This window comes from Coregonus lavaretus, assembly GCF_964263955.1.
Source record: "Coregonus lavaretus genome assembly, chromosome: 21".
NCBI lineage: Eukaryota > Metazoa > Chordata > Actinopteri > Salmoniformes > Salmonidae > Coregonus > Coregonus lavaretus.
The window spans coordinates 32,614,171-32,631,985 of NC_140008.1; the positions used below are offsets into that span (position 1 = coordinate 32,614,171).

The window sequence follows — 17,815 nt, forward strand, 5'->3', positions numbered from 1 at the left end:
GATGGTTTGGGATGAGTTGAACTGCAGAGTGAAGGAAAAGCAGCCAACAAGTGCTCAGCATATGTGGGAACTCCTTCAAGACTGTTGGAAAAGCATTCCTCATGAAGCTGGTTGAGAGAATGCCAAGAGTGTGCAAAGCTGTCATCAAGGCAAAGGGTGGCTACTTTGAAGAATATAAAATATATTTTGATTTGTTTAACACTTTTTTGGTTACTACATGATTCCATATGTGTTATTTCATAGTTGTGATGTCTTCAGTATTATTATACAATGTAGAGAATAGTAAAAATTAAGAAAAACTCTTGAATGAGTAGTTGTGTCCAAACTTTTGACTGGTACTATATATATATCTATACAAATATTTTATATATATAAATAATATACACACTACATTACCAAAAGTATGTGGACACAGGCTCATCGAACATCTCATTCAAAAATCATGGGCATTAATACATGTGGAAGACACCCCCTTTGCTGCTACAACAGCCTCCACTCTTCTGGGAAGGCTTTCCTCTAGATGTTGGAACATTGCTTCAGGGACTTGCTTCCATTCAGTCACAAGAGCATTACTGAGGTCGGGCACTGATGTTGGGCGATTAGGCCTTGCTCGCAGTCGGCGTTCCAATTCATCCCAAAGGTGTTCGATGGGGTTGAGGTCAGGGCTTTGTGCAGACCAGTCAAGTTCTTCCACACCGATCTCAACAAACTATTTCTCTGTGGACCTCGCTTTGTGCACAGGGACATTTTCATGCTGAAACAGGAAAGGGCCTTCCCCAAACTGTTGCCACAATGTTGAAAGCACAGAATCGTCTAGATTGTCATTGTATGCTGTAGAGTTAAGACCATTATTACTCCTCCACCAAACTTTACACTTCACACTATGCATTGGGGCATGTAGTGTTCTCCTGGCATCCGCCAAACCCAGATTTGTCCGAAGGACTGCCAGATCATGAAGCATGATTCATCACTCCAGAGAACGCATTTCCACTGCTCCAGAGTCCAATGGTGGCGAGCTTTACACCACTCTAGCCGACGCTTGGCATTGCGCATGGTGATCTTAGGGTTGTGTGCGGCTGCTTGGCCATGGAAACCCATTTCATGAAACTCCCGACGAACAGTTCTTGTGCAGACGTTGCTTCCAGAGGCAGTTTGGAACTCGGTGGTGAGTGTTGCAACCGAGGACACACGATTTTTACGCACTACGCGCTTCAGCACTCTGCGGTCCCGTTCTGTGAGCTTGTGTGGCCTACCACTCTGCGGCTAAGCCATTGCTGCTCCTAGACGTTTCCACTTCACAATAAAAACACTTACAGTTGACCGTGGCAGCTCTAGTAGGGCAGAAATTTGACGAACTGTCTTATTGGAAAAGTGGCAAGCTATGACGGTTCTACGTTGAAAGTCACTGAGCTCTTCAGTACTGGCTATTCTACTGCCAGTGTTTGTCTATGGAGATTGCATGGCTGAGTGCTCGATTTTATACACCTGTCAGCAATGGGTGTGGCTGAAATAGCCGAATCCACTAATTTGAAGGGGTGTCCACACAGTATATATAAAAATTATACAAATTTTGTGTCACAGATTTACACACAATACCCCATAATGTCAAAGTGGAATTTTGCTTGTAGAATATTTTAAAGATTCATCCAAAATTAAAATCTGAAATGTCTTAAGTCAATAAGCATTCAACCCCTTTGTTATGGCAAGCTTAAATAAGTTCAGGAGTAAAAATGTGCTTAACAAGTCACATAATAATTTGCATGGACTCACTCTGTGTGCAATAATAGTGTTTAACATGATTTTTGAATTACAACCTAATTTCTGTACACAACACATACAATTGTCTGTAAGGTCACTCAGTCAAGCAGTGAATTTCAAACACAGATTCAACCACAAAGACCAGGGAGGTTTTCCAATGCCTCGCAAAGAAGGGAACCTATTGGTAGATGGGTAAAAAATAAAAATAAGCAAACATTGAATATCCCTTTGAGCATGGTGAAGATATTAATTGCACTTTGAATGGTGTATCAATACACCCAGTCACTACAAAGATAAAGGCATCCTTCCTAACTCAGTTGCCGGAGAGGAATGAAACCGCTCAGGGATTTCACCACGAGGCCAATGGTGACTTTAAAACAGTTACATAGTTTAATGGCTGTGATGGGAGAAAACTGAGGATGGATCAACAACATTGTAGTTACTATACAATACTAACCTAATTGACAGAGTGAAAAGAAGGAAGCCTGTACAGAATAAAATATTTCAAAACATACATCCTGTTTGCAATATGGCAGTAAAGTAAAACAGCAAACAATTTGGCAAAGAAATTAACTTTATGTCCTGAATACAAAGCGTTATGTTTGGGGCAAATCCAACACAACAAATCATTGAGTACTACTATTTTTTCAAGCATAGTGGTGGCTGCATCATGTTATGGGTATGGTTGTAATCGTTAAGGACTGGGGAGTTTTTCCAGGATAAAAAGGTACCGGAATGGAGCTAAGCACAGGCAAAATCTTAGAGGAAAACCTGGTTCAGTCTGCTTTCCACCAGATCTACACTGAAGATGGTTATCAAGAAGAAAGTGAATGTTCCCGACTGGCCGAGTTACAGTTTTGACTTAAATATGCTTGAAAATCTATGGCAAGACCTGTAAATGGTTGTCTAGCAATGATCAACAACTAATTTGACAGAGTTTGAAGAATTTTGAAAATAATAATGCACAATCCTGGTGTGGAAAGCTCTTAGAGACTTACCAGAAAGACTCACAGCTGTAATCACTGCCAAAGATAATTCTACAAAGTATTGACTCAGGGGTGTGAATACTTATGTAAATGAGATATTAGCAAAAATGTCTGAAAACATTTTCACTTTGTCATTATGGGTTATTGTGTGTAGATGGTGTGAAAGAAAATATATTTAATACATTTTGAATTCAGGCTGTAACACAACAAAATGTGGAATAACTCAAGGGGTATGCATACTTTCTGAAGGCACTGTATACCTGATATAGGATAGAATATTATATTACATCCCAAAAAGGTGTGAACAGTAACTAAAAGTTTACAGTACTTGTTGAGGGTCTGGAGGATGTTCTGGTGTTCCCGCTCGTCCTGTAGCAGCTCATTGAGGATACACACTGGACTCTTACTGGTGCTGGTGCTGGTCTTCCCTAATCGCTTCAGGTGGCCCCTCACGTGGTTGGAGAGCCCCGTCTTGGTGTCGAACCAGCCCCAGCACAGGGGACAGGTGTGCTCCGCCTGAGACTCTGGATTCTCAGCTGCAACATGGAGATTATAAAAAAGGTTAGGTTTTAACAAACTATCTACATTTACATTTTAGACATTTACCAGATGCTCTTATCCAGAGTGATCTAGGTAAATTACTAGCTAACTTTGTGGTAACTTTGAATATTACACACTATCTATAGAAAAATAACATGACACACTTGACTGTGAAAAAAACAGTCACAAGTATAGTTACTGTGTAATTACAGATTACTTTAACCCTATTACAATACAATAGTGAAGAAAACAATAAGTTATTAATATATTAATTTAACTAATATTAAATAGGGGAATTAAATACGTTGCTCACCTTTTTTGATCCTCCGCACCACAGAGGGTACCTTCCTGCGTATGCGTGGCTGTCGGTCCTGTGAGGCTACCCGCTCTGGTGACACCACGTGGCGAGCGTCATAACTCAGCCCCACCCTGTACAGGTGCCCTCGCACGTGATTGGATAAGCTCACCCCAGACTCAAACATAGCAGGACAGTAGGGGCAGGACTTCCTTTCTGTCCCAAAAGAAGGGGAGACATCATAGTCATAGGAGAGACTCTGGTTGTGTGTGCTGGTGGTGGTGGGTGACTCTGGAGAATCGTCACACACTGAGCTTTCTATACACTCCTCTTTGATGATAAGCTTCTGTATGTCATCGCTGTCATACTCCCCGTCCTTGTCTTCAGTCTTATTAAAATGGTGGCCAGCCTGAATGGCGTTCTTTTCAAAATGGCCGACGCCAGCAGCAGGATCTTCTTTGATAGAAGAACCCCTCTGTCTGCGTATGAAGTAGCTACGGGCGTAGGGGTTCCTCTCGTTCTCACTACTATCCAGGAAGTTGGCTGTAGCCTCGCTGGTGTAAGCACTAAAGTCATACGTGTCCTCATAATCATCGTCTCCCTCTGTGTCCTCAGGAGTGCTAGACTCCTTTAACTTTGGGTTCAGTTTTGGCAAAACATGATCAACCACCTTGTCCACACTGTTGCGGAAGGGAGTGGACATTTTTCTTTTGGATGGAGTCTTTTGGGTAACGGTTTGTGCCTCTGACTTCCTGCCGGTCAAGTCGTTGCTACCTCCCTGACTGTTGTCAGAGTCGTAGCTATAATACAGCATCTGGCCTGGTTTAACCGTCTTGGATGTAAGCAACACATCAACATTTGAGGGATATTTTGTCCTTTCGGAGATTCCTGAAACCACATGGTCGTATAGTTGATTGTCTTCCTCAACATAAGGGAGACCTGTTGTCACGTCTATTTTCTCTGTTGGTTTAGGAGATAATTTGCTTGGCTTGTCACTCCTCCACAGGGATGGTGACAGCTTGTTTGCTGAGCTGACAATGCGGCACTTGAACTGAGAGGAGGTAAGACCTTTGTAAGACGTCAGTGTGTCTGCTGTATCTCTCATGTAAAAGTCAGCTACATTACCGGACCAAAAGCGGAAATCCGCTCTTTTCCAGAAAGCAGGCTTTTTAATACAGAACTTTGGCTTTAGCTGCAGTAGTTTTAAATCTGCTGCTTTTTTGGACGGGTCAGTGAAGCTATATTGATCTGGATAGTTAAGTGCTTTTTTAAATGGTGGATTTTCACATTCATCATCATAATCAGACTGCTGGTGTATCAGCTCACGATGCCTTTTAAGGACATCTTCATTCTGGGTGCTGAAAGGGCACACTTTACAGTGAAACAGAACATGACTTGATTCATCATTGTTATCTGTAAGAAACTCTGACTCCTCATCTTTGATCATGTTCTTGCATTTGGACTTCAGTGTGTCACAGTGCACCGTGTACAGGTGTGCTTCCAGCTCCCGTTCCGTCAATGCCATGTGGTTGCACTCCTCGCAGCAGTAATAACGTTTATCCTTGCCATGTGTCTTGGCGTGCTGGACGAACGCCTTGGGGCAATTGGTCCCGAACACACACTGCGGGCACTGGAGCTTGGCGTTCCTGCCTTCGTCTTGGAGTTTGTTGAGTCCCTGTATCTCCTCCATGAGTTTCTCCCGTCTCTCCTGGTGGATAATCATGTGCTTGAGGAGGGAGCTGCGATCGCGGAACGAACGCCCACACTCCCTGCATATAAAAGGCCGGGGAACTTTCTCGTGGTGGTGTACCTGATGATTTTGCCCATCTAAATGATACATCATATGTCTATGCAAATGCCTTTTCTCCTTGAAATTAACATTGCACTTTGTGCAAGGGAAGAACGATGGCTCTTGTTCAGATTGCTCTGTCTTAAGCTGTTTGGGCTTTCTACTAAAGAGGGAGTCGGAGTGATTGTCCTCGTGGCAATCTGCTCTTACAATCAGCTTCTTGATGATTACAGGGCTGTCACTGGGATGCTCTTGACATGAATTCACAGAAGATTGTACATCAGCCTTTTTACAAGAGGAATCATCTTCATTTATGTTGGAGATGTCAAAATCCTCCTCATCATCCTCCTCCTCTTCAATATGCCACTTTTTGTAGGTGTGATTTGAGCTGCAGTTGTAAACCTTTTCAGGAGAGCCTGCCGTACCCACCAGGTGTATTTTACGCTTCCTCTGTCTTCGGTTGGTAAGCTGAGGCATCGCTCCTGCAGCGTTTGTCTCTAAGCTGCTGTCAACTGTGCGATTCTTCCACAACACCCGCATGAGCTCTTTTTGTGAATCCCAGCATAGTGCTTCAGCCCCATCAGAACCGTCCGACGAGCACTCAGAGGACTCTGTGGTGTTTAAGTCCCATATAGATCTAGCTCTAGCCTTGACTCCCTCGGCCGTCCATATTTGGTTAATTGGCGTTTGGTGTGACTGTGGACTGTGGCCTGACAAGGTGGTGTTGGGGGCCTGGTAGGACAGTTCAGCCTCACTAGCCTCAGAGTCTGATGGTGACGTGTTGTTGGCCCCTGGCTGCGTGGTGACTAGTGTTTTCAGAACGAGCCCTGCTGGGTTCTTCAGGGCGTCTGATTGAAGCTCACTGGGTGGTGGTAACACCTGAGGGCTTGTGTCCCTCCCAGTTTGCCGTAGTTGGGCGTCCTGGGCCTCCATCAGGACATTGTTGGACATTGTGCTGTTTTTGTTCAGGCCACAGCTCTCCTCTGAGGCAGGGTGTGAACCAGGTCCATTAACAAGTGCTCCTGAAGGCAGTGAATGGGCTGCTTTGGCTGTGTGGGGAACAGCAGGGACACTGTTGGGTACAAATGAACTGGGCTGTGCTCCATTTAAAGGGTTTGGGAGTCCGTCAGAAGACAGCTGCTCTGACAGACCTGCAGCATTGTTCTTCAGGGAAGACGTGTGACACTGTAATGGCTCCTGAGTGGCACCGGAGCTGTCACACACTGGTTCCACCACATCTCCTTCTTTGTTCTCTTGTGCATTTGGCTTTATATCAGCCATCTCACCAGTATGTTCTGAGATGAGAGAAACAGAGAAAATAACCAAATCAGCTTTAAACATCCTCAATAATTTATGTTTTGGGAGCTAAAGGCGATGAAAAATGCATTATTAAAATGTGGCAAATTGAAATATATATACAGCCCAACCCACAACAATTATCATATCACTACATTGTATATTGTTTCAAAGTCAAAATGCAGGCTAATACTATGTTGAATAACAAATCCAAACAATTACTATTTTAAGTTTTAGCTCTGCCTACTTTCTCCCCAACTGTTCCACACAATGAGAGTTTTATCCACATTACTCTTCTGCTCTATTCTCTGGTGCTGCATTATGATTTTCCTCACACCCTCGTCCACCACTTCTCTTCACAACAAACCCTGCTGTTAGCCCCAGATACCCCGGTGAGGGCTCTTAATTACCAGAGCACACCTCTGGGATACAACCTTCCTGTTCCTCCCCCGAAAGCTCCCAGACGTCTGCTAAAATTGACCAATTTCCATGGGAACAAAGTAGACTTCCAATGAGATCATACTCAGTCTTAGCACTCTGTGATGGTGCCAACACGGGTCCCAGCACGACGCTGTTGTTGCTCCAATCCTGACAAATTGGCATGCGTCGGACTACACAATCTGTCTGTTTCACACAAACACACGCATGAACACACACACACACACACAGACATACACATAGATATAAACACACACACACACACACAGCTATAAACACACACAAACATATAAACAGCAATCAATAGTCATCAGGACAGATTGCTGAATGTAATAGAGACTCAACTGTTGAAAATGTCAATCTTTAAACAAGCCACTTAAAAGAGTGAAAATACATGAATAAAATCGTCTAACATTTAACACTCTTCCCAGCCTTGTAATAGTCAAGCTGTGAGAGTAAGAGACGAGGTGATGTATTTTACAGCTTGGTACAATGTGAAGTGTCCAGGCAGGGTTGTTGTAGCCCTAGCTGAAAGACATAGTCTGCATCCCAAATGGCACCCTATTCCCTATTTAGTGCACTACTTTTGACCAGGGCCCATAGGGGCTCTGGTCAAAAGTAGTGCACTATAAGGAATAGGGTGCCATTTGGAATAAACCATAGTGTAGTCCACAATGTATGCTCAGTGGATTTGACATGATCCAGTGTTGGAAGCTCTCTGCAGGAAGCTACGTCACTAACGAAGTGGTAAATTCAGTGTTAATGAGTGGCTTCACTGTTACCACCTCTGAGGTAAAACCTTCCGAGCACCATATTCCCTCCATCTGCTGTGGTGTTACTGTAGGGGCTTGGGTTAACAGGAGGGAGAGGCAGAACAGACGCTCTGCATTTAAAGCTAACTTCACTGCTACCCCCAATGAACAGCAGGGTGGCAAAGCCATCAGAATATGATTTCAGCTTTACATTTAGAGGCTCATTAGTAGCAGTACTAGCCAGGGGTGAAAGTAAGGCGGTACGGTCCGGTACGGCGTCCCTGCAAAATATATAGTGGGGGTACGCCTTACCGGTAAAACATGAGCCTATCACAATAATGAAAACAAAATGTCAAGAAAACTGTAGGCTATAACACCATTTTTTTGTTTGGCTATTGCATGTCATAGGCATGACAAATTAGCGAGTGGACTTTAAAACGGGTTTTATAGCCTTCACTCCAAAATGCGATGTGGTTCAACGAGAACACAGACATTTTGCCAAGTTAGAGATGAATGGCCGACACTGAGACTCGCACGGACAGCAGTGGAAGCATAAATTCTGGCCCTAATGACATTCGCCTATATGTCATTCCACTTTGTGGTGTTTTGTGTAACGGAGGTCTCTTTCCATTCCCCACTGTAGGTTGCGAGTGGATGTACGTGCATGGGTAGCCTAGTAAAGGAGCCCTTTGAAGTGATTGTTTGACAATCCGATGAAAACATCATGACTGGTTGAGTTTACGCCACAATAAAAAGTCACACATTTTAAAAGTTAAATGACAAATCTTTACAACTAGGCCCACAGAGATCCTATTGAATTATTAGGGATTCTATATGTAATTCTTGGATTAAGGGCGTGCACACATAAGAGGTCATATACCGGGAAGAAATGCAATCTGCTTTAACCCCTGGTACTAGCATACAATATAACTGTCTCTCTTTCTGTTCCAAATATAACAACCACAAGCAAGCAGCTAGGGTTCAACATCAATGCAATTTAAAAAACATGAATTTGCTTCTATTTACTTCATTTAGTTAAGGTTAAAAGGCTGACTTTGCTTTGCCGGAAGCTATTTACAATGATTATAGGCTTAAATACATTTAAGCCATATGCATAGATCGATCTCTATCTTATCTATGAGATGTATTACTATTAATCCAGCTCTGCAGCTTTCCCCAAGACATCTTACTGTATATGCGAGAATGTTCAGTAATCATTATGTTCTAGAACATTCTTAAATGGAACATTTGTGTTCAGCCAAATTCTACTGAATGAATAAAAATAAAACCTCCCAGATATGTATAATATGTCACTGGGATTTTTCTTTATTTTAATCATTTTTATTCGGGGTGTATCAGCACTTGCAGTAACACTCGTATAGCACCTCATCATGAGGTTACTCCAGAAAAAACAGTGAGGCGATAATTGCATATTATCATAACCTTTCTGTATTCCCTGAAGATACATAAACCTTTCTGAGATATTTTATAATCAGCTTGTCTCAGCAACCCACTGTCTTTAAAAGCATTGTAGAAAAGCATTTACAACTTTAGAACTTTAAACATCTTACTCTTGACCCTCACCTCAGAACAGCCTCAATTCGTCGGGGCATGTACTCTGCAAGGTGTCAAAAGCATTCCACAGGGACGCTGGCCCATGTTGACTTCAATGCTTCCCACAGTTGTGTCAAGTTGGCTGGATGTCCTTTGGGTGGTGGACCATTCTTGATACACACGGGAAATTCTTGAAAATGTTGAGCGTGAAAAACCCACCAATGTTTCAATTCTTGACACAAACCAGTGCGCCTGGGACCTACCATTCAACCCCTGAATAGTACACATACACAATCATTGCCTCAATTTTCGCAACGCTTAAACATCCTTCTTTAACCATTCTCCTCCCCTTCATCTACACTGATTGAAGTCGATTTAACAAGTGGCATTAATAAGGGATCATAGCTTTCACCTGGTCAGTCTATGTCATGGAAAGAGCAGGTGTTCTTAATGTTTTGTATACTTAGTGTATCTTACATTTATCACAGTGATGAAAAAAAACGATTTCAATTTTGTGTCAAAACTGGAAAATGAAAGAAAATGTATTTTTGTTGCTCCATTCATAGACACATCTATCGTAATGTGTCCCTGAAATGGCTAAAATCTCACGTGAACAGCCTGAAAACATCATTAAACAAAGAGAGCCAGGCTTAACATCAGTACAGAACCAGTGTTAAAGACTGAGTTTTGGGTGTCTATGGGAATTCCCTCTTCCCAACTGGGACCAGTTCAACCACACCAGTTCAACCGCTGGAGCTGTCTGGCTGGATTAACAGACAGCCACCCATCCCCAAGCAGTATGTCTCTGCCTCCACCTTCACCGGGAGAGAAAACACACGTCTAAACAAGGGGGGCCGCTGCCCCGCAAGTGCTGCAGCAGCTCCACAACTTCCTCAGCTAATGGGAACTATTGATTTATTTAACACAATGTGAATTTATGAAGCCGCCTCTCAAGTGTGAGAAGAGTATCAAAGCCCACGGCTCAAAACAAACAGGCAGAGATTCAGCCTGACACAGTCCCAAAGAGAGGAGAGCACAGCGTTGTTCTTCTCAATGCCACAGCGAGGAGGAAAGGCTTGGTTCAGTTCATATTCTGGAGTGTAGTCTAAAGCCTACAGTTAACCAATAACCACATAGACCAAGATACACAGCAGGACCTTATATTTTGGCAAAGGATGGGGTAAGCTTTTGAGGCATTTAAAAGTTACAGTGGCTTGCGAAAGTATTCACCCCCCTATTTTTCCTATTTTGTTGCCTTACAACCTGGAATTAAAATTGATTTTTGGGTGGTTTGTATCATTTGATTTACACAACATGCCTACCACTTTGAAGATGAAAAATATTTTTTGGGGTGAAACAAACAAGAAACATGACAAAAAAACAGAAAACTTGAGCGTGCATAACTATTGACCACCCCAAAGTCAATACTTTGTAGAGCCACCTTTTGCAGCAATTACAGCTGCAAGTCTCTTGGGGTATGTCTCTATGAGCTTGGCACATCTAGCCACTGGGATTTTTGACAATTCTTCAAGGCAGAACTGCTCCAACTCCTTCAAGTTGGATGGGTTCCGCTGGTGTACAGCAATCTTTAAGTCATACCACAGATTCTCAATTAGATTGAGGTCTGGGCTTTGACTAGGCCATTCCAAGACATTTAAATGTTTCCCCTTAAACCACTTGAGTGTTGCTTTAGCAGTATGCTTAGGGTCATTGTCCTGCTGGAAGGTGAACCTCCGTCCCAGTCTCACATCTCTGGAAGACTGAAACAGGTTTCCCTCAAGAATTTCCCTGTATTTAGCGCCATCCATCATTCCTTCAATTCTGACCAGTTTCCCAGTCCCTGCCGATGAAAACATCCCCCCAGCATGATGCTGCCACCACCATGCTTCACTGTGGGGATGGTGTTCTCGGGGTGATGAGAGGTGTTGGGTTTGCGGCAGACATAGCGTTTTCCTTGATGGCCAAAAAGCTCAATTTTAGTCTCATCTGACCAGAGTACCTTCTTCCATATGTTTGGGTAGTCTCCCACATGGCTTTTGGCGAACACCAAACTTGTTTGCTTATTTTTTTCTTTAAGCAATGGCTTTTTTCTGGCCACTCTTCCGTAAAGCCCAGCTCTGTGGAGTGTACGGCTTAAAGTGGTCCTATGGACAGATACTCCAATCTCCGCTGTGGAGCTTTGCAGCTCCTTCAGGGTTATCTTTGGTCTCTTTGTTGCCTCTCTGATTAATGCCCTCCTTGGCTGGTCCGTGAGTTTCGGTGGGCGGCCCTCTCTTGGCAGGTTTGTTGTGGTGCCATATTCTTTCCATTTTTTAATAATGGATTTAAATGGTGCTCCATGGGATGTTCAAAGTTTCTGATATGTTTTTTATAACCCAACCCCGATCTGTACTTCTCCACAACTTTGTCCCTGACCTGTTTGGAGCTCCTTGGTCTTCATGGTGCCGCTTGCTTGGTGGTGCCCCTTGCTTAGTGGTGTTGCAGACTCTGGGGCCTTTCAGAACAGGTGTATATATACTGAGATCATGTGACAGATCATGTGACACTTAGATTGCACACAGGTGGACTTTATTTAACTAATTATGTGACTTCTGAAGGTAATTGGTTGCACCAGATCTTATTTAGGGGCTTCATAGCAAAGGGGGTGCATGCATTCGCACGCACCACTTTTCCGTTATTTATTTGTAATAATTTTTTGAAACAAGTTATTTTTTTCATTTCACCTCACCAATTTGGACTATTTTGTGTATGTCCATTACATGGAATCCAAATAAAAATCAATTTAAATTACAGGTTGTAATGCAACAAAATAGGAAAAACACCAAGGGGGATGAATACTTTTGCAAGGCACTGTATATACTTCAAAAATCTATAGTTAATATCACAGGTTGCACCTTTACCCACATAGACCCATGCAGAGACACCAGAGAAAGTCCCAAAACGTTTAGTGTAGCCTACAACCCTCATAATAATACAGTCTATGATAATAATTCACTAGTTTCAAGTTTTATTACTCATACGTACAGGATACACATGGTATACACAGTCCAACGAAACGCTTACCTTCGACAATGCAACAACAATAAGAAATAATAAAATATAAGAATACGAACATAAGGTATATGGCTCAGTAGAATAGAATAAACATTTTAGCGTAAGTATAATACAGGAAGGAACAATTTATAGTCCAATATTTACACGTGTTTTGGGGAAGGGGGGATTTGGGGGCAAGTGTTTAAATTGTGCAGTGTTTATCAATAATAATAATAAGAGTCTGCAAGCAGCAGTTGTGGTGTGTGTGTGTGTGTGTAAGGTTCGGACAACTACAGCTATTCTAAAAGAGCTATTCAGTAACTACTGTAAATTTAGAGCTCAAAATAATGAATTGACAATACATGCAATGGTGCTTGCATTCACAAAGAGAATAAAGTGGGCCGTTTCATATATGACATTTGGCTTGATTAAGTTCACTTTTATCATCCAAATAGCTTGTCAACAAAAGGTAATTTCCATCATAATGGCATCCACTCTCTCTTTTGGGGTGTGATTGTGTATGCCTGTATCCTGAAGAAATGCATGAGTCACTGGCTACATCCAAAATGGCACACTATTCCCTATATAGTGCACTACTTTTGACCAGAGCCCTATACTATTTCTGGAATAGCAAGCCATTTGGAATGTAGTCACTGCTCTAGATTAAAATGATCTATTTATACATTTTTGCAAATATTACATAAGTATTCTGACTCTTTACTCAGAACTTTGTTGAAGCACCTTTGGCAGTGATTACAGCCTTGAGTCTTCTTGGGTATGACGCTACAAGCTTGGCACCCCTGTATTTGGGGAGTTTCTCCCATTCTTCTCTGCAGATCCTCTCAAGCTCTGTCAGGTTGGATGCGGAGCGTCGCTGCACAGCTATTTTCAGATCTCTCCAGAGATGTTTGATCGGATTCAAGTCCGGGCTCTGGCTAGGCCACTCAAGGATATTCAGAGACTTATCCTGAAGCCACTCCTGCGTTGTCTTGGCTGTGTGCTTAGGATCGCTGTCCTGTTGTAAGGTAAACCTTTGCCCCAGTCTGATGTCCTGAGCGCTCTGGAGCAGGTTTTCATTAAGGATCTCTCTGTATTTTGCTCCGTTCATCTTTCCCTCGATCTTGTTTCTCATGGTCTGAGAGTCCTTTAGGTGCCTTTTGGCAAATACCAAGCGGGCTGTCATGTCTGGCCACTCTACCATAAAGGCCTGATTGATGTAAAAGGCCTGATTGATGGAGTGCTGCAGCGATGGTTGTCCTTCTGGAAGATTCTCCCATCTCCACAGAGGAACTCTGGAGCTCTGTCAGAGTGAACATCGGGTTCCTGGTCACCTCCCTAACCAAGGCCCTTCTCCCCTGATTGCTCAGCTTGGCCGGGCGGCCAGCTCTAGGAAGTCTTGGTGGTTCCAAACTTCTTCCATTTAAGAATGATGAAGGCCACTGTGTTCTTGTGGACCTTCAATGCTGCAGAAATGTTTTGGTACCCTTCCCCAGATCTGTGCCTCAATACAATCCTGTCTCGGAGCTCTATGGACAATTCCTTTAACCTCATGGCTTGGTTTTTGCTCTGACATGCACTGTCAACTGTGGGACCTTATTTGACACCTTATATAGACAGGTGTGTGCCTTTCCAAATCATGTCCAATCAATTGAATTGACCACAGGTGGACTCCAATCAAGTTGTAGAAACATCTCAAGGATGATCAATGGAAACAGGATGGACCTGAGCTCAATTTCGAGTCTTATAGCAAAGGGTCTGAATACTTATGTAAATAAGGTATTTCTGTTTTTTAATTTTTATACATTTGTAAAAAATTACAAAAACCTGTTTTTACTTTGTCATTATGGGGTATTGTGTGTAGATTGATGAGGGATAAAAAACAAAAAAACAATAAGGCTGTAACATAACAAAATGTGGAAAAGGTCAAGGGGTCTGAACACATCTCCGAATGCACTGTATATCTTCCAAACACCGGCTTCGAGGGCATTATCACTTTTATACAACGGGTTACCAACATATTCAAATAGCGATTTACATATTTTCATTAAAAACATACTACTTCATCCTTCCACAAGATATAGTCCCGACACAAATCTAGGGTTGCTAAGCCAGCTGGTCGTTTTTTCTATCGGTGCGGTTGCTAGAGACGCGACCCAGTCGTTCAGTATTTTTGTTCTGTATCTATGGACGCGACCCAGTCGTTCGTTCTAAATGTTCCATTGCCATACTGGCTGGCAACATTCTTATCCCTTGCTTGCTAGCTAGCCAACTAGCAAGCAAGGGATGTACTGGGCCGTACACTACAGAGGGTAGTGCGTATGGCCCATTACATCACTGGGGCCAAGCTTCCTGCCATCCAGGACTTAAAGTCCTGCTTGAAAGTATGTAAACCCTACAGGGCTGGTCATTATTTTCTATAAAATATTAAAATAAACATATAAAATCCTTTTCTAAACCCCAATTCGTAATAAAGACATTCCAAGTAAATGACACTAACAAAAAAATATGATATATTTTCATTGTTTATTTAACAGAAACTCAGATTTGATGTGTGCAAAAATATGTGCACCCCTTCAGTCAATATGTTGTGGCACCTCCATTAGCAGCGATAACTTGGACTAAACGTCTCCTATAGCCAGTAATCAGTCTCTGACATCTGTTTTGAGGGATTTTTTCCCACTCCTCCTTACAGAACTCAGCCATTTGAGTGAGGTTTAAGGGATGTCTGGCATGAACTGCCCGCTTCAGGTCTCGATTGGATTTAGGTCAGGACTTTGACTTGGCCACTCCAAAACACAAATCTTCTTTCTCCTGAGCCATTCTTTGGTAGATTTGCTTGAATGCTTTGGGTCGTTGTGTTGTTGGAAGACCCATTTTCGGCCCAGCTTTATCTGGCAAAGTTAAGACGGGCAGTTTGGTTCTTTTTTGACAGCAGAGGCTTCTTCCTAGCAACCCTCCCATGAATGGCATTTCGATTCAGTGTTCTTCTTATTGTTGAAGCATGCACAGTTACCTGAGAAGCAGCAAGGGAGGTCTGCAAATCTCCAGATGTTATGTTTGGGTTGGCTTTTACCTGATTTAAAAAATATATGTAATTGCACAAGGGGTTCACATACTTTCAAGCAGCACTGTATATTCTAGGCGGTGTCAGAGGAAAGGCCAAAAAATTATCAAAGACTCCAGTCACCCAAGTCATAGACTGTTCTCTCTGCTACCGCACGGCAAGCGGTACCGGAGCGCCAAGTCTAGGTCCAAAAGGCTCCTTAACAGCTTCTACCCCCAAGCCATAAGACTGCTGAAGAATTTATAAAATGGCCACCCGGACTATTTACATTTTCTTAACTCTATTTTCTTAAAACTGCATTGTTGGTTAAGGGCTTGTAAGTAAGCATTTCACGGTAAGGTCTACACCTGTTGTATTCGGCGCATGTGACAAATAAAATTTGATTTGAAAATTTGATTTCAACTACGGCTAATTTACAAACACGTCAAAAAGTGCAGCCAGAATAACAGCAATGTAGCTGCATTTGCATTTGTTTAAGCTGTTTTCTAGTGACATTTATTTGGATACATCCATAACAATGAGCTAATGAGGCGCGATTTCGCCTGGCATAGGACGCTGTTGTTCAGAGGCGCTAGCCAACAACACAGCTAACACAATCACTTCAAACTGAAGTTGGAAAGACTTCAAACTAGCTGAACTTCATTTCGTTTGACCTTTTTTCAATTTACATTTCTTTGTAAATATCCATAAAAATGATGCCAGCTGATTCATGATTTCGACTGGCTGAGAAACGCTGCCTGCCTGTCTGTCTCGTCCCGACACGTTCATTACTATGGGACAGCTGGAGACGAATTTGAATATTGAAACAATGTTGCAAATGTCGAAGAGACAGACAGCAAGGTTTATACAAATCTCCGCTGTTGAAAACGAAATGTTATTCTAAAAGAAATGTGAGATAATGTCTAGATGCTTTTTATAGTGGAGATCAAGTTTATAAAGTGCCTGGCTGGGCTGATGAGACAGTGGATTGCGCAGTCAGATGGAACAGAGTAAATAGGCATTTTAACGTCATAGATTTAACCGGTGGTAACTTGTGGGAAAAAATGCGGTTTTAACCAATCAGCATTCAGGATTAGACCCACCCGTTGTATAATAGAATAATAGAACATGCCTTGAGCTTTCTTTCTCTTCCATGGAAAAAATTACAAAAACAGCAAGAAAGAAATACTGATTACACACAACGACGGCAATAGTGACGTAAAGTTGTTGCAATGTACTCAAATTCAACTAGCCAGAAACATGCTCTGAGAGCAAGCCCCAAATTTCACTAAACAAAATAATAATATGTCCTGTCAGTCCAAACTGAGTGGCCAAGTATCCTCGAGTTAAGACTAAGGAGCATGTCTAAAAAAACACACAACCCTCTCACCCCTCACCCCAAACCTTTCCATGCCCCTCTCTCTAAAAAACACAAGAGAATAAATGAAATGGCTGTGATGGGTAGATTTACTGATGAAAAAAAAGGTGTAGAGAGAACATTGGGAGTGATAAAAGAGGAGAGGGAGCGAGTGACAGTTGGGTTAAGACAAAAGTCATGTTCAATAGCAGGTAGCAACATCAAACGCTTGAGTTCACAGGGAACCTATGCAACCTTGTCTAGCAGGAGGATTTTCTGTTGTGTGGAGTAGATTATATCTGTTCAAACCGCTGACACGGCCTCATTTGCTGCCTGTAGTGTTAGAGGTGGGATTAAACGATATAAACTTTGAAGCTTTAAACAATACCTTTCAAAATTAAATGGATTAAGGGAGGGATGTCTGATGGGGATTTCCCTGGGCTTTGTTAGTTTTAAACTTCTCTCCTTTTTAAAGAGAAAGGAGAAGAAGAAAAAAGTGAGGTCTGAGGTTTTTCTCAGGCATTCATGTGACGGTTTTAATGAGTTCTCTCTCACATTGAGGAGGAGGCCAGGACCAGTGGCCACAGAGGAGCTGTTACTGTGTACATCCTAAATGGCACCCTATTCCCTCCATAGTGCACTACTTTTGACCAGAGCTCGGGTCAAAGGTAGTGCACTATATAGGGAATAGGGTGCCATTTGGGACGCATCCACTGTGAACACTACAGCAGACAGATGGCCTCATAAACACCATATCTGCACACCAATCCACCCAACACTGAGAGGAAAGGACTCACTAACCTAAGCATCGCCGCCAGACTCATCTACTTGGCTGGTTTTGGCAAGCTGTGCAGTGCTGTTCATGCCTGTTGAAAATGGCACATTTCCATTTACTACTGTGTTTGTTGCCCCCTTCATGACAATATGCATGAGCTGTTAATTCACCTGTTTGAAATATGTGATGTACACCTAGA

General features: G+C 42.5%; 1 protein-coding gene across 1 annotated transcript in view; it reads right to left on the reverse strand.

Moving 5' to 3' along the window:
• Positions 1-17,815, reverse strand: part of LOC311148945 (zinc finger protein 644-like) — a 46,460-nt gene that overhangs the window by 14,289 nt on the left and 14,356 nt on the right. The window contains exons 3-4 of the mRNA XM_084185985.1: positions 3,598-6,663; positions 3,073-3,280 (exon numbers count right to left, since the gene is read on the reverse strand). Coding sequence (XP_084042111.1) covers positions 3,073-3,280; positions 3,598-6,649 — 3,260 coding nt within the window. The 5' untranslated portion in view covers positions 6,650-6,663. The remainder of the gene's footprint in view (positions 1-3,072; positions 3,281-3,597; positions 6,664-17,815) is intronic.